Source organism: Coffea eugenioides, chromosome 3 (assembly GCF_003713205.1).
Source record: "Coffea eugenioides isolate CCC68of chromosome 3, Ceug_1.0, whole genome shotgun sequence".
Taxonomy (NCBI): Eukaryota; Viridiplantae; Streptophyta; class Magnoliopsida; order Gentianales; family Rubiaceae; genus Coffea; species Coffea eugenioides.
In genome coordinates, this window is record NC_040037.1 from 399885 (window position 1) to 423024 (window position 23140).

The following is a 23140-nucleotide window of genomic DNA, read 5'->3' on the forward strand; positions in this document are numbered from 1 at the left end:
GTTTGGTGGTCGAACCACTGGTGCTGAAGTCAATGATCCCTTGAGCGTGTCAAATGCACTCTTGCAATTATCATCAAAATGAAATACCACATCCTTTTGAAGTAATTTGCATAGAGGATGGGATATCTTTGAAAAATCTTTGATGAAACGCCTATAAAAACCTGCATGGCCAAGAAAAGAGCGAACTTCCCGCACACTTGCAGGGTAAGGTAAACATTTGATAATTTCTACCTTAGCCTTATCTACCTCAATTCCTTTTGCAGATACCACATGGCCTAAAATTATGCCTTGGTCCACCATAAAATGGCATTTCTCATAATTTAAAACAAGATTAGTCTCAATGCACCTTTTAAGAATTTTTGTGAGGTTAGTTAAACATTCATCAAAAGAATTACCATAGACAGTAAAATCATCCATAAACACTTCTATGATATTCTCCACATAATCAGAAAATATACTAACCATACACCTTTGGAATGTAGCAGGCGCATTACAAAGACCAAAAGGCATTCGTCTATAGGCAAATGTACCAAAAGGGCAAGTAAATGTGGTTTTCTCTTGATCTTCAGGCGCCACTGGAATTTGTAGAAAACCTGAAAAACCATCAAGACAGCAATAATGAGATTTTCCTGCCAACCTTTCCAACATCTGATCAATAAAAGGCAATGGAAAATGATCTTTACGAGTTAATGCATTTAATTTTCTAAAATCGGTACAAACTCTCCACCCATTTTGAACTCGAGTGGGCACTAACTCACCTTTAGGATTTTCAATAACAGTAATTCCTGTCTTTTTAGGAACTACTTGAACAGGACTTACCCACTTACTATCCGAAATGGGATAGATTATACCTGTGTCAAGAAGTTTTAAAACTTCTTTCTTCACTACCTCCATCATTGGTGGGTTCAATCTCCGTTGAGCCTCTCTCGAAGGCTTAGCACCATCTTCTAACAAGATGCGATGCATGCAAGTGGCTGGACTTAATCCTTTTATGTCAGCCACTGTCCATCCTATTGCCTCCTTGTGGTCCTTCAACACCCGAATTAGTTTTTCTTCCTCTAAAGCAGTCAATTTACTGGAAATTATTACTGGGAGTGTATCTCCATCTCCCAAGAATGCATACTTTAAATTATCCGGTAACTGCTTTAATTCCACCTTCGGGGCTTGCACAATAGATGGCAAAAGCTGTGAATGAGACAGAGGTAATTCCAAGTAAGACACATTGGAAAATTCTGGGCAAAGAGAATTCAATTCAAAAATAACTTCCTGCAATTCAAAAGGAAAAACAAACTTCCCTTTTATCTTTTGCAAATTTTCCTGACAGAGACCAGTAGAAATAGCAACCTTCAACGCATCGTCATTATTAAATTCAAAATTTTGCTGCGCCAAAGAATCAATTACATCTATAACAAAAATTGAATGAGATTCACCAGGATATTTCATGGCATCATAAATATTAAATTTAATAACATCACCATCAAATTCCATAGTCAATGTGCCAGTGAAAACATCAATTTTTGTTCTAGCAGTTTTCAAAAATGGTCTCCCTAACAGTATTGGAGATGAATTAGAATTATCATCCTCCATATCAAGCACATAAAAATCTGCAGGAAAAATCAAATTATCAATTTGCACTAAAATATCCTCCAAAACTCCATCAGGATAGGCATTTGATCGATCAGCCAGTTGAATTATTACGCCCGTCTCTTTTAAAGGCCTAATGTTCATCAAATTATAAATAGAACGAGGCATAACATTTATCGAAGCACCCAAATCCAACATAGCTTTTTCAATTTTAATATTACCTATTTTGCAAGGGACAGTAAACATACCTGGGTCCTTGCATTTAGGAGGCAATTTTTTCTGCAAAACTGCCGAAACATTTTCTCCCATATGCACTTTCTCGTTTCCTTTCAACTTTTTCTTACCAGTGCATAATTCCTTCAAAAATTTAGCATATCTAGGAATTTGCTTAATTGCATCTAAAAGAGGGATATTTACCTCAACTTTTCGAAAAGTGTCCAAAATCTCCTGTTCGTGCTCTTGCTTTTTGGACTTTGCCAGTCGACTAGGAAATGGAGGCGGAGGTGTAACCACTTGTGTTGATTTTTCTCCAAAATCTGGTTGTTCCAAGGCTCTAGGTTGAGACACATTCCCCTCTTTTTCGAGCTCTTCCTCGATTGCTTGTTCAGAAATTTTCTTGCTCGGCTCAGGCAACTCTTTGCCACTTCTTAATGTGATGGCACTAGCATTTTGCTTGGGGTTGACAATTGTCTGCGAAGGTAGCTTTCCAGATAATTGGGATTCCAATCTATTGACTGTGGAAGCTAACTGGCTCATTTGATTCTCCAAATTATGAATGCTAGTTTTCGTCTCCTGTTGAAATTGTTGAGTGTTAGTAGCCAAAGATTTCACAATATCCTCAAGTGACATACCTGATTTAGGAGCAGGTTGTTGCTGTGAAAGTTGAGGTCTAGGTTGATATTGTGACTGATGTGAAAATCCTGGTGGCCTTACTGCATAATTAAAATTAGGATGATCCCTCCATCCTGGATTATAGGTGTTTGCATAGGGATCATACCGTCTCTGAGGTGGTCCTGGAAATCCAACTGCATTAGCCTGCTCAGTCGAATCATCTTGGAGTGTGGGGCACATATCTGTTGGATGACTCGAACCATAGCAGATTCCACATGTTTTCAATTGCTGCATTTGTCCTATAGCTAACTTTTCAACCAAAGAAGTTAGACAATCTAATCTTTGCTCTATTGAAGAATTACTTACCTCATTGACTCTACGAGTCGTGTTATCCTGCCTGTCTCCAAATTGTTGAGCATTTGCAGCCATACTTGATATCAAATTTCTTGCCTCCGTGGGTGTTTTATTCACTAAGGAGCCCCCACTGGCAGCATCAATAATTCTTCTGTCAGTTTGGGACAGACCCTCATAAAAATACTGGATGAGGAGTTGGTCAGGAATTTGATGATGAGGACAACTAGCACATAGTTGCTTGAATCTTTCCCAATATTCATGTAGAGTCTCTCCATTGAATTGTCGAATTCCACAGATGTCTTTCCTAATGCTTGCAGCTCGGGATGCAGGAAAGAATTTTTCTAGAAAATGCTTCTTCATGTCTGTCCATGTGGATATTGACCCAGAGGGCAGATAATAGAGCCAATCCTTAGCTTTATCGGCTAAGGAAAATGGAAAGGCTCTTAATTTAATTTGCTCCTCTGTGACTCCCTGAGGTTTCATTGTCGAGCAAACCACATGGAATTCTTTGAGATGCTTGTGGGGATCTTCACCTGGTAAGCCATGAAAAGAAGGAAGTAAATGGATTAGTCCAGATTTTAACTCAAATGCAACCTCTAATGTAGGATAAGTAATGCATAGAGGCTGTTGATTTAAATCTGGTGCAGCCAATTCTCTCAATGTCCGTTCATTAGCCATGGTGCTATCTATCTCTTCCGTCTCACTAAATGAATCCACAAAATCTACTACTGAATTATGTCCAGTAGATGAGGAGGATGCCTCTGCTCGTTCTCTTGTTGCTTTTCTCAATGCACGAGCAGTTTTCTCTATCTCAGGATTATATTGCAGTTCACCTGTACGAGAAGATCTAGGCATAAACCAGTAACAATAAAAATAAAAATAAAAAATAAACAAAGAAAATATAATTCAAAGAAAATAAATTTATTTTGACACCAAGTCCCCGGCAGCGGCGCCAAAATTTGTTGGGTGTCAAACCAGCAAAAATAAAATTCCTACTCTTAAGTCACGAATTAAGTCCACTATGGTACTGGAGCAGGGACTTAGGCTGTGCAATGGGTTACTAGCTTCACCCTGGTGCCAGAGTTTGCTTGATCCGATATACCAAAGTGTATTAATTACGTGAAAGACAAAATTCGAATATAGCAGCGAGCAGGGTCGAATCCACAGGGACTTGGGAATTTATTTTGAATGAATGTAACATTAAATAAAAATGGGGGAAGTTGATATGGAACTGTCTAATTTAATTGCTCAAATTAAAAATATAAAGTAAATTGACGGAAGGAAAATCTCTAGTCAAAGGTATAATCTCCACTTATGGTTCGAATCACTGATCACAGATGCAGAGATAAAATCTTTCATTTACAAATAAACTGGTTATGGTTGTCAACAAGCTCTGACAACCTGCCTAACCTTACTGATTCGATAACCACAACAAGCTCTGTAGTTATTGCCCTAGCCAATTAAGCAGTCCTAAACACGCTCTTAGGATTTAACCTATTGACAGCATTAATCATTAGACTGGCCACCAATTATAACCAACAAACACACACGCTCGGTTTATTTAGGCTATATCATATATTTCCACAACAACGACTCAAAAGTTTCTACTACAATTGAATCATATCACTTGCCACATGCACTAAAATTACCCAACAATTACGGATTGAGCACTCTTAGATGGCTGTTAATTACTCACACAATTAAACAGTGATCAAGTATTTAATTGCAAGAAATAATCATATGCATAAGTGAACAGGAAATATATAAACACTTGCAAATTAAAGAACGTAGGGAAATCAATTCGATCTCACAGTTTTGTCGAACCAAAGCTTCGATTTAACCTCTGACTAGATGAAGAAATTAGCCACTCCTCATAGTTGAATTGCAGCCAAAAGTACTGGATTGCAAAGGCATTGCGTTTTTACTAGAAAGCAAGGAATAAAAGATGTTTTTCCCGTTGGGGAATATTGTCGAACACCTGGCGTGTGTCAGAGGCCAGTCCAGAGAAAGGAAACTAGAACTAAACTAAAAAGCTAAACTAGAGGTCCCCTTTCTTCTGTACGTCCTCCCCTTAAAAAGCCAAAAGTCAGATGACTCAAAGCTCTCTCTGGTGGTCCCCACACATGTGGACAAAGTCTCCAAAATTCCTTCTTCTCCCAAGTCTCTCTACGTTCCTTTCTTTTAAGAGCCCAAATGACTTATAGCTTTGTGGTCCCCACCAATCCAAGGCCTAAGGATTGAAGCCCTTAGAAGTCTCCATATTCTCCATAAAGTCCCTCCTTTTTGGTAGTTTTCTGCTTCATTCCTGAAATTAAGTCCCGATACCAAATATGAGTAAATATCAGCAATTAACACAATATTTGTCAGGGATAGAAGGGAAAATTAATAATTAAAATACCAACAATTAACACCCTATCATCAGCTGCCTCATTATTTTTATTTTTCTTTCCAAATGACAAACTGACTTCTCTTCGGATTAGATTTAGTAGTATTTGTATTAGTACCATTTGCTGTTGCTTTGACTTCTTTCATTTTTCCTAACATGCAAAGGAAGACCTCCGCTCTAAGCCCATAAACAAAGATATATAGTCCCTGTTTACGCACGTTCGACTGGCGACCCAAAGGAGAAAATGATAATGGGCTGCTGGGTTTCATTTTGCAGATTTCACGGGTGCTAGGCCGCCACTCCGATGGATTCGAGCATTCAACCCACTTCAGAACTCTCTCCCAGCCGCTTAAGCTGGAGTCCGATCAAAAATCTTATACTAGTAGTCAACTCTGATAGTAATTTCCCCACCATCAATCAGTTGGCCCGTTTGCCTAAACTATTTTTAAAGGAACCCAGTTCTCTAGGCCCATAATTTGTTAAGGGGCTGCCATGATAATGTGCTTGTCCAACAACCCCGATGGATGCATACGCTAGCTAGCTGTCACTTTTTTCAGGTAGACTTTTCTAAGTCCTTTTTTTTTTTTAATTTAATATGAGTGAAAGGATTTATATATCTTTTTTTCAAATCACCCAACTCAGTTCTGTCCATCCAAATTGATTCTTAAATAGCACAACAACATTTTAAGATATTTCAATTGTCCAAAATCTCTTCTAAAAATATGCATGTATCACACAAAATGTGTTTTGTTTTTATGAGTGGAGTGGAAAATTCACGACGCATCATACATTGATTATTTATTTATGAGTGGAAAATCTGATAGAGCTTTGGCAATCCGGTCATCTTTCAATACATCCAGACAAAAACATACGACCGGTGACACATGAGAAATGGTTAAAGCGTGAGCGAAGCGTTTGGACAACGGCTTTGCGCACATTTTGCTATTGAGGTTCCTATAGCCGACACTGCAGGTGGTCCAAATTTGTAGTACTGCTTGCTCATCAGTCCTATCCTCTCTGGGGGAAGAAAAGCAAAAGATAAACTCTTGCTCACCCCCTCGTCTATTCTTTTTTTACGACAATTCAAAGAGGAAGCCCCCAACCAAAAACGCGTACGTACGTACGTACGTACGTACGTACGTACGTACGTACGTACGTACGTATTTGAATTACACATGTTGAGAAGACGCAGGAAAAACTGAAAAAGGGATGAAAGATAAGAATATGCAAGATGTAACTAGAAGTATGAATTCTATCGTTTCGACAAAAAAAAAAAAGCATGAAGTTTTCACCTTTCATATATTCTGTATATATGCATTGTGGGTGAGAATGATCCTTTCATACACTTATAAATGAACTTTTTTTTGTATGTTGCAAATTATCTAACATTTTGACTTGGAATGAAATTGTAACATCTATACTCTTTCAAATTTTTATGAATTGACGCGTACAATTTCTTTATTCCAATTGACGCGTAAAAAAAAAAGAATAATTAACAGTAACATTACTACATGAATATATTACACGACAGATAAACGAGTTTAACATGTACTAATTTTTTTTATGATATTACTCATATTATATATCAGTTCTCCTTATTTTATCACGTTTCCTTTTTTACTTTGCATGCCATAGTGGAGTATTTACTGGAAAGGATAAATTCCTCTTTGCCAAACGTACCTTTAGATCTAATAAAGTTAAGGGCCTCTGAAAAACATGGTACAATTATTATATTGCTGCCTGTCCCCACCTAACAAATAAGAACAAAAGACGCAAAATTACAAGAAACTATTTGTCTTCCGTCCCCCATTTTTTTTTTTCTTCTTGTCTTGTGAGATAAATTTTGTGAAACTCAAGTGTCACGCGCAAGGTTCATTACTGGAAACACAAAAATACTAGCGTACCCTTTTTTGGCAAAGGGCGCAAAAAAAATTTTTTTTTTTAAAAAAAAAAAAAAAATTGTTTTTACCTGCTGCTTTTGTTGATTCAAGGAAGTTTCCGGCCCGCAACTGCCAGCATCTCTATATAAACCCCTCTCAACTCCCACCTTTGGCTTCCCACATGTAACTACCTCTGTTCTATCTTCAGACACGCTCTCTCTTCAGCTCCTTCCAACTGTAAGTTCCCTTTCATTTCAGTTTTTCATTTACATTTTTATTTCGTTATAAAAAAGAACAACTTTGTATATTTATATCCTAGCTCGTTTTAGATAAATCATTAGTATTATCTGTTGTTAAAGATTTGACTTTTCTAGATATCATAGAGCTATTGTACATAGACACTCGACCTATAATATTTACACAAAGCTTAAGACTTTTATAAAGCTTTGGGTTATATTACTACAGACCCTCCTGCAGCTCGCTGCGTATTTTTGTTCCGAATTCAAGAAATGAATACCAGCAGCTGTATTGGACTTTCCACTATGAAACCCTGTCGTAGAATCTTAGTTAGCTGCAAGAATTCATCCCTTTTCGGATTCCCATTTCTCAATTCTAATTATTTGATTACTGACAATTTGTCGAAATTACAACCGAATTTGAATGATTTACCTGATTCTAGCAATAGGGTTGTAGGTTTTACTAGAACAAATACTCCGAACTGGAGAGCTTTTTGTTTATCTGGTTCGGATTCTGGACAATCTAGGTTTTTTTCTGGCTGTCCACTTAATACGAGTAATGATAGACTTGTTTCAAATAAAGTAAATGTTGCGTCGGATGTCAGGAACCATTCGACGTCCATTGAATCTAAAGTTAATCAAAACAGCTTTGAGAAAATTTATGTTAGAGGAGATTTACGTGTGAAGCCCTTGTTGATTGAGACAATTGAAGAGGCTCACAAGGTACTGGAAAATGTAGAAAAAGATAAAGATAATGAAGCTAGGGTAGAGGTAAATGATAGTTTAGGTGTAAATATAGATAATCTCAACCAGCGCTCGGATGGGTCAATGGTTTTTAGATCGACCCTGAAGAGAGAGGTGTCTGAGGTAGAAAAAGAGGCTTGGAAATTGCTTCGAGGGGCTGTTGTAAATTATTGTGGACTCCCTGTGGGGACTGTTGCTGCTGCTGATCCTGCTGATAAGCTGCCTTTGAACTATGATCAAGTCTTCATTCGTGATTTTGTCCCTTCAGCTCTTGCTTTCTTGCTTAATGGTGAAGGAGAAATTGTCAAGAACTTTCTGCTTCATACCCTACAACTACAGGTAATGTGATATGTAAACCTGTCTCTGTCTAACACACACACACACAAACCCACCCCCCCCCCCCCCGGGTGGCCCAAAAAAAAAAGTCAATTTCACTGTTAGAGTTATGTTAAGGTGAGCATGAAGTTTTATACATAAATAGGTTTCTTATGTTGTAAACTGTAAACTCTTATTGTTAGGTTTCTTATGGTGTAAACTCTTGCATGCTGCAATATTTTTCTTTGTCATCTCAAATGTTTAAGTTTCATGATAATTCTTCTGGGGCTGTTACTAGTCTTCAAGCATTTGAGGTCATTTATTAGTAGAGAGCCCGCCCTCAAATTGGATTAACACTTTCCTTTGGTGCATTTTTTTTCTTGTATGTCCAAACAATTTCCTTTGGTGCATTTTTTTTCTTATATGTCCTGAAACAACTTTGTTATATATCGGTAAAAAGGTAGGGTTGGATCCTTATGGAGGACCTTTACTTTGGTCTTACCTTTAATCCTCCCCTGACATACCCATTTTTTTCTTTTTTCCCTTCCTTTGTTCAATATCTAATGAGTTATTGAGCTCTATTTGCCTTGCTGTTACAAATTAGATTAGTTAAGCTTTTTCCTTGTTTTGTTAGTAAGTTTCTATGCATGACAGCTTATTTTTTAGTACATTTGCATGGATACAACTAAAGTTATGCACTGCTTACTTTTTAGAGTTGGGAAAAGACTGTGGACTGCCACAGCCCTGGACAGGGGTTGATGCCTGCCAGTTTTAAAGTTAAGGCTGTGCCTCTTGAAGGAAGAAATGGAGAATTTGAGGATGTTTTGGATCCTGATTTTGGTGAATCTGCTATTGGACGTGTTGCACCTGTTGATTCTGGTAAGGTTGCAGTTGCTATGAAATTGATCCATCAAAAGTTCTTCAAGATGTATATCGACTCAACTTTTGTTTTATTCACTGCTGCATCATGAATTTCTCTCCAGTTTCACACCTGCTCATTGTCAATTGTTGTGTTTCTTCTGTTCAGTAATCTGAACATTCGTTTAAGGAAACCAAACTCAAATTTCATTTTACTTTTAGTTCTTCCTGAACCACATTCATCAATGCTTGAGGCTAGTGTAATTTGATCTTGGAGCATGATGTCACATGTCAACTGAAATGGTTCCATTTGAAGTCTGTGAAATGTTGAACTCAGAATTTAGATGGGTATTTCTACAAATTCTACATCTGCATATCTTTTGTTTGTATGCATGTTTTAAAGGTCTGCCTATTATCTGAGTCAACATCCTTGATGCCCTTCCCAATTCATTCGAATATTCAAAGGCATGTGAATTTTTCCTGTGTTGGGTGAGGGGGTATGCTTGGCTAATAATAATGGTATTTCCAAAATGTGACAGGTTTGTGGTGGATAATTCTGTTGAGAGCTTATGGAAAGATCACAGGGGATTATTCTCTGCAAGAGAGGGTTGATGTGCAGACAGGCATCAGATGGATACTCAATTTGTGTTTGACTGACGGTTTTGATATGTTTCCTACTCTCTTAGTCACTGATGGGTCCTGCATGATTGACAGAAGGATGGGTATTCATGGCCATCCTCTCGAAATCCAAGTAAGTGATTGTTTAGTTAGTGTACCTACTGTTAATTATTTTGCATGTAAGGCCTATTTAATGTGACATAAATGGAACCAAAGGAAGTCATCTTAATTTGATTTTCTTACTTATGCCATATGTGGTGAATTATTGGAAAAGTTGGCTTTTGACATGGCTATTTTAAGTCCTTGCAAAAAATTGAATGCGAAATCTTCCTCATCACTTAAATTCTCATTTTACATCCATTGCATGTATACTCTCAGTTTCCATTTTTATTTTAACCTTCTTGTAACTTTTCGGTTCCATAGGACTAAAAGAGTCAATAGTAATAGAAATTCTGATTGCTTTTACCGTAAAAGTTTTTCAATGCCTGAGAGGTTGCTTCATCCTTTTGCTTTTCCGTTGCTATTTAATGCGAGCCACTTTCATCTATTCAGTTGGTAGGGTAACTTACAGCGGTACTTGTGTATGCTCTTGACCTCAATTGAAGTCTTTCTTTCCCTTTTCATGAGTCTTATTGACCTATTATATGCATTTCAAAACTCTAACAATTTTAGCTGATTTCATATCCAGCTGTTGTATGAAGAAATTTTGCATTTCAAAACCTCAACAATTTTAGCTGATTCACATCCAGTTGCTTGATGAACTCTAGAATTGGAGTAGAGTTGTCTAAGGATGTGCAGTCATTTGTCTGACCATAGGCAAGTAGCGCAGTCTTTGTCCATCTAGATAGCTAGGTAGGTGTTCTAGTCCAGTATATTCACCAATCTTCCTTTCGCTACCTCCTGCATAGGTCTTCACGAAGAACACGCATAATTGCTCTTCTTTCGCTACTGTTTTAAAATTCTTTTTCCATTATGGGAATTTGATTTTGTGTTAACTTGGTGCCTTCTCAGTCTTTATTTTATTCAGCTCTACGCTGTTCCCGTGAGATGCTTACTGTCAATGATTCAACAAAGAAGCTAGTTGCAGCTATCAATAACCGTCTCAGTGCACTTTCTTTTCACATAAGGGAGTATTATTGGGTGGACATGAAAAAGATCAACGAAATATATCGATACAAGACAGAAGAATACTCAACCGAGGCGATCAACAAATTTAATATATATCCAGAGCAGATTCCATCTTGGCTTGTGGATTGGATACCTGAGAATGGCGGATACTTTATTGGCAATCTACAACCTGCTCATATGGATTTTAGATTTTTCACGCTTGGAAATCTTTGGGCTATTATATCATCGCTGGGAACGCCTACGCAAAATGAAGGTGTACTCAGTTTGATTGAAGACAAATGGGATGACCTTGTGTCAGACATGCCTCTTAAGATATGTTATCCGGCTTTGGAGTGCGAAGAATGGCGCGTTATCACAGGCAGTGACCCTAAAAATACGTGAGCATCTGTCTTTTTTATTTCTTTTGCTTCTATGCACTCGATATCGTAGGGTTGGCTCACCGTGAAATCCTACTTCGTGCATTCATGCTCTAATATGACTTCATCTAATTGTCAAAATCTAATTTGCATGTAGGCCATGGTCTTATCATAATGCTGGGTCGTGGCCAACACTGCTGTGGCAGGTAAGCTTCTTCTAAATGTGTGAGGATTGTCTGTTTATAAGATTTTCAGCTCAGTAACTACAAGAAGAGAGATGTTAAGGAGAACATTTTTGAGAAGTTTTATTTTTCACTCAAGTGCAGTAATTTAAACTGTGTGCGAGAAAAAATGGCAGTCAGATATCATGCATTTACTCGTGCGAGAGCGGGATACTTGCATTGTAGTTCTTCCACCCTCTAATTCTCTCTCTCACATGGCTGTCTCATGATGTTTCAGTTCACGCTGGCTTGCATGAAGATGGGCAAACCAGAATTAGCAAGCAGAGCATTGGCTTCGGCTGAGAAAAGGCTTCTAGTGGATCAGTGGCCCGAATATTATGATACCAGACATGGAAGGTTTATAGGAAAACAGTCTCGACTTTATCAGACGTGGACAATTGCTGGATACCTTACCTCTAAAATGCTACTGGAAAATCCAGAGATGGCTTCAATGTTGTTTTGGAATGAAGATTATGAGATTCTGGAGAACTGTGTATGCGGGCTGAACAAAAATGGGCGGCGAACAAAGTGTGCACGTGTTGCGAGTAGATCACCTAGTGTGTCTGAGCCGCTGCTACCACAAATAAAGTAGACACTACTGAGATGCTTCTTCGAGTGGAAATTTGAGAACAACCCTGCGACAATCACCTTGCCTGGCTGGCGCTTTAATTATAAACTACTTCTAAATAAATAATGCTGCTAAATTTTAACCGTGCTGACAATAATTATTGTTGTGTATTCCATTTGACACACATAACAGAAGCTGCTGCTTTTTGACATGTCATAAGATTCTGGGAATGAACAAACGCAATTGTATTCTATCAACGTAGAGACCATCATTTTATGCAAGCAGTGTTAGTTTTTATTTCATCTTTGTCAACCTCAGCAATGATATTTTCTTACTTGCTAACCGCATTCATGAATTCCTGCTCATATACCCGTCTAATTTGACGAAATTGAGATGATATTGACATGATAAAGAGTCGTCTAGGAGAAGATTCGAAAAGAGTCCCAAAAGGCTTGTGGGCACAAGCCAATTCTTGTTTTTCCCCGAATTTGACCTACCTAGCAGTGGTTGTGAGGGTATCAACAACTAATGGGAATAAAGCCTGGAACGGTGCAAAAGTGGCAGCAGCGTGATGACCTTGTTAATTGACAATGAAATGAGGCCTACAACAGAACCACTGATCAGGAGATCGAATGTCATGGTGTCCATTTAGAAAGGCACACATCCCACACCTAACATACTACATAGTTGGCAAAACCTGTGGAAAGAAAGGATTGAAGCTTGAGAACTCCTCTCCGAGGGTACAAAATCATTATTGTTTTGTTGTTGGGGCGGGGGGGTCGAGAAGCATATAATATAGGCCAAATCACTTTCCGAGCTCATCGTTTGGTTGGAACCTGAACATATTGAGACGGCCATCTCCGAGGCGTCGAGAATAGGTAGCTTTCTTGTATTCGTCCCACGTAAATGATCTGTAAAGGGGCGGATTGTGTGGCGTCACCATTTCGGGGATTGGCCCGATCCTTGCACGGAGTGGTGGGGAGGCGAAGTAGGCCATTGACATTCTGGACCGGTACCAGCTCACCGTGGCTCGGTGTTTCACGCTCAAGAACCTCCCGTTTGTCATGGCCTTCAGCATCACATCAGCAGCGGAGAGTTGCACAAAGTTAGACACTAGAGATTTTTTTTCTTTTTTCTTATTGAGAGAGAGAGAGAGAGATTGTCGACGACACCATAAAGATCAGATCAGAAGTTACTCAAAGCGTATGTATCATAGGAATGTGGAGTCAACTGTGGTTTTAGAGTACTCCATAATAAATTAATCTTTACTCTGTCTCATAATAAATTATTATTGTTACTAAAACTGTGGTGTCTAGGTAGCGTTAATAGATACCTACTACTATGTTGCTCCCGGAACACAAACAGAAAAAAGAGGGAATCGAAAAAGTCTGTAGCCTGTGGTCTAAGCGGGAGCAGGGGGAGAGAGAGGGAATGAATTGTTATCAGAATTGGGGCATCCGTCAATCCAACTGCGCTCTGAAATCTATTCCATTATTGTTGCATCAGATCAGATATCTCCATCAAAGGAAAGGAAAACTCCCCACTCCTCCAGTTCAGTTTCAGTAGTTTCAGTTTCAGTTTTTGCAGCAATCAGTCAATTCATGTCATTTCCCAGACCATATATAATATACGGCTATGAATTATGATTACCATTTAGTATCCTCAGTCTTATTAGTCAGTCTATATATTAGTGGTACTGTCACCAGCAGCAGCAGCAGTAAGTACTTATTTAAACAAAAAACAACCAAAAAAAAAATTAGCAGTAAAAAAAAAAAAAAAAAAAAAGGAGTGAGGAGGAGGAGGACCTGTAACACGTCACCAACATTGACGAAGAAGGCTTGGGGGTGGGGATCGACCGGGACCCAAACCCCGTCGTGGAGTGAGATTTGGAGGCCACGGACGTCGTTGGATCTGAGGAGGGTCAAGATCTGAGGGTCAGTGTGCTCGCCAAAGCCGATCCGAGGGTTTTGATGGCGAGGGTCGGAAGGTGACGTGTCCCAATGGGGAACGGGGGGATAGTGATTGAGCCTGAGGAGGGAGTCAGCGTCGACGTCTCTGACGAGGGCGCTGAAGACTGAGGTGTGTGGGACCCCCAACCCTTCTGCCATCACCTCCAATATCTCGCATGCCAACGCCCTAACTGCTTCTACATAACTCCTCACTGCGCACCTGCCACCGTTTCACCTCACCTCATTACTCATCACTACTCATTCATCAGTCCCCCGCGGCACAAATACAGAAAATGGCCCATCACAGCTAATAATAATAAGGCTATGGCTATTGGAATTAATGGAAAGAATGGTCTCATCTGAGAGCATTTTTTGCTTTTGCAGTCAGTTCGCCCTGCCACTTTTCTTCTGAGTTTAACTGCTAAACTGGCCACTGGGAAGAAAATGACCGTATCCATCTGGGAGCTTTCCAGTTTCTTTCTTTTTATTTTTTTATTTTATTTTTATTGATTTGATTGGACCTTGTTCGCCACAATGATGATCGTTTTGACTTGTCAGTTGATTCTAGTAGTACTACTACTACTGTATTTCAATTGAACGTTCCTGCAATTTTTATATATATATATATATTTTTTGATTAAATGATATGATATGGTTTGAAATTGAAAGTACGTACGTCTTGTACTTTCAAAAGCAGACCAAGCTACATTTCTTATTTCCCTACATATTAATATAATGCATGTAGGGAAATTCAGCTAGTCTCACAAAATTAAAAACATCTCCGGTACGGTGAATTATGCACTCCATTTCGTGGCATAACTTCTCTTCTTTATTCATTATTGGCAAAGAAGGATTCGGAGGCATAAAAAAAGGAAAAATAATTAATTATTAGTCCAGTACTACTGATTTATATTTTATGAAACAACACGTCGACTTTCGATCAGATACCCAACAAAAAAAAAACCTCTGATATATTATATAAATAGTAGTAGTAGTTGTAGTAAATAAAATAGGAAAGCGTGTTTTTTTCGAATTAAATTAAATGTGTGAAGGAGTGAGAGAGAGAGAGAGTTTCTCTTAATCCAACCAATTTATGGGCTGGCCGGCCGACTTAATGTGACAAGAAGTCAAAAGAAAGACTCATCGTGTTTTGTGTAATTATAATTATAATAATGACTACTACTAATAGCCAGGCGCCAGCCATAGCCTAGAAGTAAGTAGTAGTAAGTATAGTACTTAGATTTAACATACCAGTAGGCAGTAGTAGAAGAAATGGAAATGTGTCCCTAGATTTTTTTTTTTTTCTTTTTTAGTGTACTCCATATTATATTCATCGTCTCCAATCAGCATCTCGATCAGCGATAGCTTTTAACGTTTAATCAGCAAGCAAGACGAGTGAGTGGATTTTTTGTTGAGCTTTTAATTAATGGCCTCTCTCTCTTTCTTGACTTGATTAGTTTTAAGTGCAAAACATCTCCTCCTAATTTTCTTAATTAAAATCACATGTTATCTTAGTACCAAGTCCCCTTCACAAATCTCTAAATCATTTAATTTCACAAATATCTGTTTATATGTACGTGTTACGTATGTGTGAGCCATAAACAAAAAAGGGTTAGTTATAACGAATTATAGCCAAGAAGAGCAAAGTCTGAAACATATACATATGCAAGTTGGCATAATCAATCAATAGCCTCGACGACCTAATTAATTAATTAAAGATGCATGGACAACCAAGATTGGTTCTGTTTTTTTTTTTTTTTTTTTTTTTTTTAAATATATATATATATACACTACTACTGCTATTGAAGAAGGCGTGACATTTTTATTTTGCATTCATAGCTCGCAAAGTAGATGGAACCCTTAAAATAAATCATACTACTACTACTACAGTACTACTACTGCTGAGATGAGACGCTCTAGTGACATTCAATCGATCGCTAAAGAAGGCATCTATCTTCCACATTTATGTCATCTCCAACTAAAGTTCAAAATCTCAACCTGCAGGATAAATCAGGGAGCCAAGCTCTCGAATTTGCCATAATAATTAATTAAACGTGCCTAGTGCTCGCTTACGTTGTCTATATGGATGTTTCTTCAACTCAACTGTCAACGCCGCGCGCTAGCTCCTTGCTATTTATAGTTAACAAAACCAAGAAACACAGAGGGACGGAGTTGCTGGCATGGTGTAAAAAGAAAACACATGCAAATGTATGCAGCAGGAAGATTTTAGTGCAGGAGGTTGTTGCTGTTACCTGAACTCGATAGCGTCGGCGGAAATGGTTTCGGAGGAGCGAGCAATGGAGGCAGGGTTGCCATCAAGAATGAGATATTCAACCTCTCCAACGTCTCCATTGCAGCCAATGTTCCTGCAGCCGTAGCCATAGGGCTTAGAAGGGCCTGCTAGTTCTTTCTCGGAGGAGGGCTTTGCGAAAAACTGGTAACTTTGTTCTTCCATTTTGGCAATGATATCATCAGCAACTCCGTGGTTGATGAGCTTGAAAAACCCGAAATCTTCGCACGCTTTCACCATCAGCTTCGAGACCTCGGACCTCCTGTCCGAAAGGTCAATGACAGGGAGCTCGGTGGCTCTTGTTTTCTCATTACCATCTGGAGTTGGAGCTGCCACCACCATTTCTTGTTTGCAAGAAAAAGAGGGGGAGAAAAGGCGATGGAAATTAGGATGTGGAGGGCTTAGGCTTATTATATTACCTTAGGCTCAGATAGAATGAGCGAGCAGCAGGTCATTATATAAATGCACATAAACATGTACTACTAGTAAATGCTACTTCCATTTACATATACATATAGTACATAATTACATATAGTACATATATATATATATTAATATATACATACGTGTGTGTGTGTATATATATAAATTTATATATATAGAGAGAGAGAGTGGGTGTGTTTGTGCGCGTGCGCGTGCGTGTGTGTGTGTAGAATTAATGTGTGTGCATTAAATAAAGTGGAGTATATGATTAGTATGAAGAAGAGGGTTTGATATGTCACGGCATGTCAAGAAAGAGTGGGGTTAAAGATAAGATGAATCTGTGCAAATTAGGAAAGGAAAGGTAGACATCACCAGTCAGAACAACAGAAGCTAAGCAAATCGATGTCACACAACAAGGCGATGCTGACCTTCTCATTTTTTTTTTCTTCTTCTTCTTTCCTACCCGAAGTTGTCACCATTGCCTCCTAAACTTAAACTTGGCATGGTGGTGGTAGTAATTAAATTAAATTAAATAGGGGACATCATTACATTACTATACACATAAATTAAAAAAAATCTCCTGCGCCGGAAATAATTTATTGTAATGTCGGGCGTACCGACATTACAATAGAGGCTAAGCAAATGTTAGTTATTCAGCACAATCAATTAATCCAGAGAAAGAAGTACGTGCGTACGTACCAGATTAATTCCTCCGTTTCTTATTCTCTAATAATTCATTCTGGTAGACAATCATTTTAGCAATGACACGGAATTGGTTACGTATGTTTTCAATTCGGTCTGGCATTTTGAGGGGTTGTTAGTTACCCAGCAATCAATCCAATTGACAAAACACACACACACACATATATATACACACATATATACACACACACAGACACATATAAGGCATCCACCCATCAGACAATTACCTGAATCGTAGATTTTTTTGTAATTCCGTGGAGCCACCGATTTTTTCAATGCTAAAATTGACCGATTAAGATATGATTAGTTACTTGAAGCTTTCAGCTGGGGCTGTGGAATCTCCAACCACCGTTACGATGGATCGCTTTCAACATACTAAATAAAAATCACAAGAGAAGACTTTCCACTGCTCCTCTCATATCATATCATATATCATATATATATATATATATTTATTTACACTAGTATATATATATATATATATATATATATGATGTGAACTAGTCTTGATCCTTCAAATAAAAAAAAAAAAACTAGTCTTGATTCTGTGGAAATCTTGACTCTTGAGGCCTTATTCATAATTAATTAATACACCTTCTGATCTCGCATTTCGAATGATCCTCTCTCTGTTTTTTTTTTTTATCGCTGACTATACCTCTATGATTGATTGAATTTATAGGAATCAAAGATTGCCGAGCATAAAATATATAGGTCAAGGAGCTCTTAAAGTTGCTGAAATATCCGAATGTGTGTCTGTGTGTGTGTATATATATATATATATACTAATTGGGCACTTACATAATTAATCAAAGTGTGCAATAAATTGTAGATAGCCCTTTCACCTGCGAAGCTGGAACCAGGTTTTGCATTGCATTCCCATGCATTGTTCTGTCACTCTCCCCCTCCCTTCTCAGACTCGGTGAAGACCGATTGCTTAAAAGCATCCTCAGCTGACCGCCGCTGGATCATTCATGCCTCTCTATCCTATTTGTTAGATTTATATTGTCCGTCTCTTTCTGTGGATGTGGCCCCGATGACTGATGTAAATGTTTACCACTTTCTTTCATTCCTTCTTCTTTTTTTTTTTTTCCCCGGGGGGGGCTGGGGGGTTGGGGGAGGGGTGGGTGAGAAGCTACATATAGAAATTATTTCGAAAAGGGGGTGGGAACATCGATAAGCACAACAAATGTAGTAGATATTAGTGGGTGGTAAAAGTAAAAGTCATGGTTCGGGGTCTATGGACGTACAGGAGATAACATCATTAATGTAACAAATGGCAAGTAATCCGTATTTCAGGAACTTAGGACGTCCTTTGGATTTTCAAATGATACAAGAGATTTTTTTTTAGATTGACTCAGAAACTTTCCCTCAAAAACTTGCTAGCGAGTCAGGTCAACAAGGGCCAGTTGCTTTCGTGGTCTCGTAGAAGTGGCTAGCTTTCTAGTAATTCTCTCTATTTCTAGCTCTAGCTGGGGGGCCATGACTGCACTATTGAGTACGTACGAAACTTTTTCAAAATTTGCCACCACGCAAATGCAAATGCAATGCAATCGTGGTGATGTCAAGATGAATGTGGCCACCGCCACATATTTGCTCGAGACTTCTATAACTCCGTCTCATCTCGTTGTTGGGGGTCCCCGGCCTGGCCATTTCGGAGCCCAGAAAGTGAGCCAGCTTTTGTGATTAATTTGCATAATGCATGGGATTTTCTTTCTTGTTTCTTCTTTTCATTCTTAACTTCTAAACACATCAATTTTGTGGACGGGTCAAAAGTTACATGCTGTATCGTAAGGGCGATGGGAGATGATTTAGATGAAAAGAGGGGTTGAAGCTTAGTTCCTTTGAGATTGAAAAGTTTTATCAACCATGCCATGTGTGGGAAGGGGTTTATTCCCTTCTTTCATTATTATTTTTCTTCAATTGTAGGGGGGTGGGGGTGGGGGAGGGCGAGTTGGTTCATTCATCTCTAAGAAAGGTAAACATTATTATTATTGTGAAATAGTAACAATGTACAAAATTAACACATTCCTACTCACCAAAATGAAGTCACCAAAACAAATATAATAGACTTGAAGAAAATGTCAAGGAGACTTTTATTAAGAGAGTTAACCGGGAAACACTGCTGCAGTCCGTACTCTCTATTTTCAGTAGTGTTATCCGTGGTGTCATTCACAGTTGCCAAAGGAAAGGAGTGGGTTTCTAAATTCTAATGGGGCAAATGGCGGTCTCTCTCCTCTCATCTCATCTCATGGCAATATGGCATGGGACCAGCAGCACCACTCCTCAAAATACTACTAATACGATTGACTAACGATCACACAAACTAAAGACGAGAATCTGAATGGGTCCTCAAAGTTGAGCTATCCTATTTGGTCTACATTTGTTGCTCAAACCAGCTGGATGATCAGGAGCATGGCGTCGGGGGGCACCCCCTTATTGAAATGGGAGTTGTGGATGTGATGGTACTCTCCCCCCGTGACTTTCACTGCTCAAAACATGCCATATTGTGTTTGTTTCTTTTCATTTTCTTGGCGATGCGATGTTAATTTGGTTCATGCATCTTTGAAAACAACTGCACGTTAACACTCTTGTTAGTAGTGGTTGGTCGCTCGACGCACTCTTGTACCGACTACTGAGATTTGCGTTTGATCACTAAACATTAAAAAACAGCCCAGAAAGAAATTTTGTATCCAATGTTGGACTTTTTGGAGCATGATACCTTGGAAACGAACTCCAATTGCACGTAATTCTTGGTGCAGATTCACTCAATCAAGTACCGACCAACGCTGATAAGTCAATAAAAAGGGGCGGTAAGTAAACTACATAATCAAATACTTAATCCTCATGATCTTTTTGATTCTCGACTCGCTGCTGCAAACTTATACTCATCTTCCAAACTTACTGCTACTGCAAAGTGATAGTTGTCCCTGTTGAGAATGGTAGCAAGTATTATGGGTTTTCGAGCCTAAACTAATTTTGTGCTCAAAAGCTGGTAAAATGTAGTAGTTTGACGCTGACGATTTGTCCCTAAAAGGTGGTGGTAGTAAAGTAATAAAATTGCAGAACTTACCCTCACAATATGTTAATTACCACTAGACTATTGTTAAACCACGCACACATACATGTAATTAATAAGATAAAAAGAGGATTACCACTTGCTATTGTGGTCTCTGTGTCGATCGCATGCTTGCTTTCTTCTTCAATAGCTCATTCTTATTTAGAGGTGTAGGAATTGTTAGATATTTTCTTTCCTGTAAGGCCACTTCTAGTTTATGCCTAACAAAAATACCGTAAAGCAATGGAATATTGCAAGTTATTTACAGATTAGGTTAGAGAACTTTCTAAATAATTGATTCCTAAGCTAAGTTTTAAATTCTATCAATAATAATATCTTTCTTGTCAAATATTCTTTCTAATTAATTGAAAATCATTAATAGAAGATACTGATCAAATAATTGATAAAGTGTAAATGAATCACTTAGGCTGATAATCAATTTAGAATCAATCATAAATGAATCTAAAAAGTGAAGTTTTACAACTATTTCTTGAGGGCCCTCACAAAATGATACTATAATATCACTTGACACTACTGCTATTCTTTTGTTTTACATTATTATAATCAGATGATTGGCCATCTACATCGGGTTAACGCAGGAAACAAGTGTAAAATTATCTGATGTAGAGTTTGAAATTGTTGGTCCTTCTGCCATGTCAAACAATTACAATTTCTTTTTTGGATTTTTTTAACACGTACCCAGACACAGTTTATACACAAATTTTGGAAAAACTTTTGAGTAACCTATTTCAACTTTGAATTTTTTTGGATTTTTTTTTTTTTTTGCGAGCTAAAGTGCAACTATGGAGTTAGGCTAATGGCATGATTGATAACCTTTGCACGACCAGAGCAATATGATTATTTGGCAAGAAACTAATTTATTTTTTTCCGTTTGGTCATAAAAGGAGGTTTGAGGCCGAACTAAATCACGATGAGAGTCATTTCCACACAAAGTAGTAGATGAATATGATGGATTATTTCTGCCGTATCATAAGAGTGTGCAGTAGTGCACTGTTGTAACTAACTAACGTGGCCTTAGCTTTGCTATAAAACCTTGTTTGGATTGCAAATTTTCCAATAAAATTTTTTTATGTTTTTCGTGACAACATTTTTATATCACATTTTTATCTCACATACATCAAATTATTACAGTATATTTTTTTACTCAAAATAGACTTCTAAATGGTTTGGCTTCAATTATCCCTAACGGTGTCTTCTTTTTCTTTTCTTTTCTTTTTTTTTTTTGGATAAAAGGGAGAGTCTACATGCTATTGAACCCAAAATCTGTGCTATGGGTGCGTGTAATGCAGGGAATGGTGGGTTGAGTATGTGGAGAAGGCCGTCTTCGTGGGCCCACTAAACATGATCGGGTTTGGATTCTTCTTACTTGTCAGAGACCGCAAGCCTAACCCAGTTACCAAGGACAGCCTGAAATACTGGGCCAAGAGAGGCCTGTTTGTTGGAATTAGGCAACAAAGTAGTGAGCATTTTTTTTAAAAAAAAAATTTCCCTTCTAAGCATCGATACATACAATTGTATGAAGATAGGGCATGGCCGTGAGTGTAAACAATTGTTATCATCTTTTGAACTTTCAATCATACTCTTCAAAAAATAATTTGGCCTCTATCCATGCAATTACATTTTTGCCAACACAACTATTTATAACCACCTAAGTATTGTACTAATAATTATCCACAACCACTCTCTAAGTATTGTATAAGTATTATTTATGTAAAAATAATCAAAATCATAGAAAATTAATCATTGCACACATATTGAGCGTGCTATTAATACAGGCACAAATAACATCCTTCAGAAAGTAGGCAGCACGATATGATAATCCTCAAGTGTTCAAAGGTTTCTAACATTTTTTCTTCGAGGCAAAATACAATAAGTAGGGCGCGAGATCTTGTTGATCATAGTGATGATGTGGAACTGATGAACATAAATATTAAGTTTTAAACAGATAGTCAAAAAAACTCATTTGTCAAACGGAGCCAATTAAGATGCGTTTGTATTCAAAGTTTACCGTCACATCGGATTCAGGCACCGCACACTTTGTTAAGAAAAAGATTCCAAGTAGAAATCATGAATGGACATGTTAGGGAGATGATAATAACATGGAACCCCGCCCCCCGGTCCAGAAGAAATTTGTTCGTCAAGGCATTATTGAGCATGAGAGAGAGGTGTTCTCGGTGACTTTGACAAAGAATGATCACATCGCCTACTTTTCGCCAAACGAATCATACGAGTGAAAACTAAAAAGTAAAAGGTCCGTCCAGCTAAAAGGCCAGGTTAGCATGTTACCCATGGTTGAAAAATCGTTCGGCAATGTTGGCCCCATTGCCGGCTGTACGATAACAGCTTCAACTAGCTAGGAATACATACGTACATACATATATGTATATGTATGGAGCAAATCATCAATACCCTTCCCACTCATGATTTTGTTTTTTCATAAAATTACTTTTTCCCTTCCTCTCAGTCTTTTAAATTTCACCTCTCCTTTGTTATAAAAAGAAAGATAGACATTTTATTAATTACTACCAGCAGATAAAAGATGAGATTACTACTTGCACATAGAAAATGAAGCAGAGAGTATAGAAAATTTTTGCATGCATATATGTATGTATAGAACTATA

General features: G+C 38.0%; 3 protein-coding genes across 3 annotated transcripts; 1 reads left to right on the forward strand and 2 right to left on the reverse strand.

The window, feature by feature from the left end:
* Positions 1-565: 565 nt before the first annotated feature.
* Positions 566-3624, reverse strand: LOC113764887. Its single transcript, XM_027308929.1, has 4 exons — positions 2436-3624; positions 1390-2360; positions 953-1185; positions 566-593 (listed from the first exon to the last, which is right to left on the reverse strand). The coding sequence occupies exons 1-4, from the start codon at positions 3622-3624 to the stop codon at positions 566-568; spliced, it is 2421 nt and encodes an 806-aa protein (XP_027164730.1).
* A 3608-nt stretch (positions 3625-7232) lies between these two features.
* On the forward strand, positions 7233-12381 carry LOC113765079 (alkaline/neutral invertase A, mitochondrial). Its single transcript, XM_027309129.1, has 6 exons — positions 7233-8354; positions 9044-9209; positions 9728-9939; positions 10818-11311; positions 11448-11496; positions 11750-12381. Exons 1-6 carry the CDS (start codon positions 7545-7547, stop codon positions 12101-12103), a joined length of 2085 nt encoding a protein of 694 aa, XP_027164930.1. The 5' UTR covers positions 7233-7544; the 3' UTR covers positions 12104-12381.
* Positions 12382-12627: 246 nt separating this feature from the next.
* LOC113766839 (gibberellin 2-beta-dioxygenase 2-like) lies at positions 12628-16660 on the reverse strand. The gene is made up of 3 exons (XM_027311000.1): positions 16281-16660; positions 13885-14248; positions 12628-13148 (listed from the first exon to the last, which is right to left on the reverse strand). The coding sequence occupies exons 1-3, from the start codon at positions 16658-16660 to the stop codon at positions 12885-12887; spliced, it is 1008 nt and encodes a 335-aa protein (XP_027166801.1). The 3' UTR covers positions 12628-12884.
* Positions 16661-23140: the final 6480 nt, after the last annotated feature.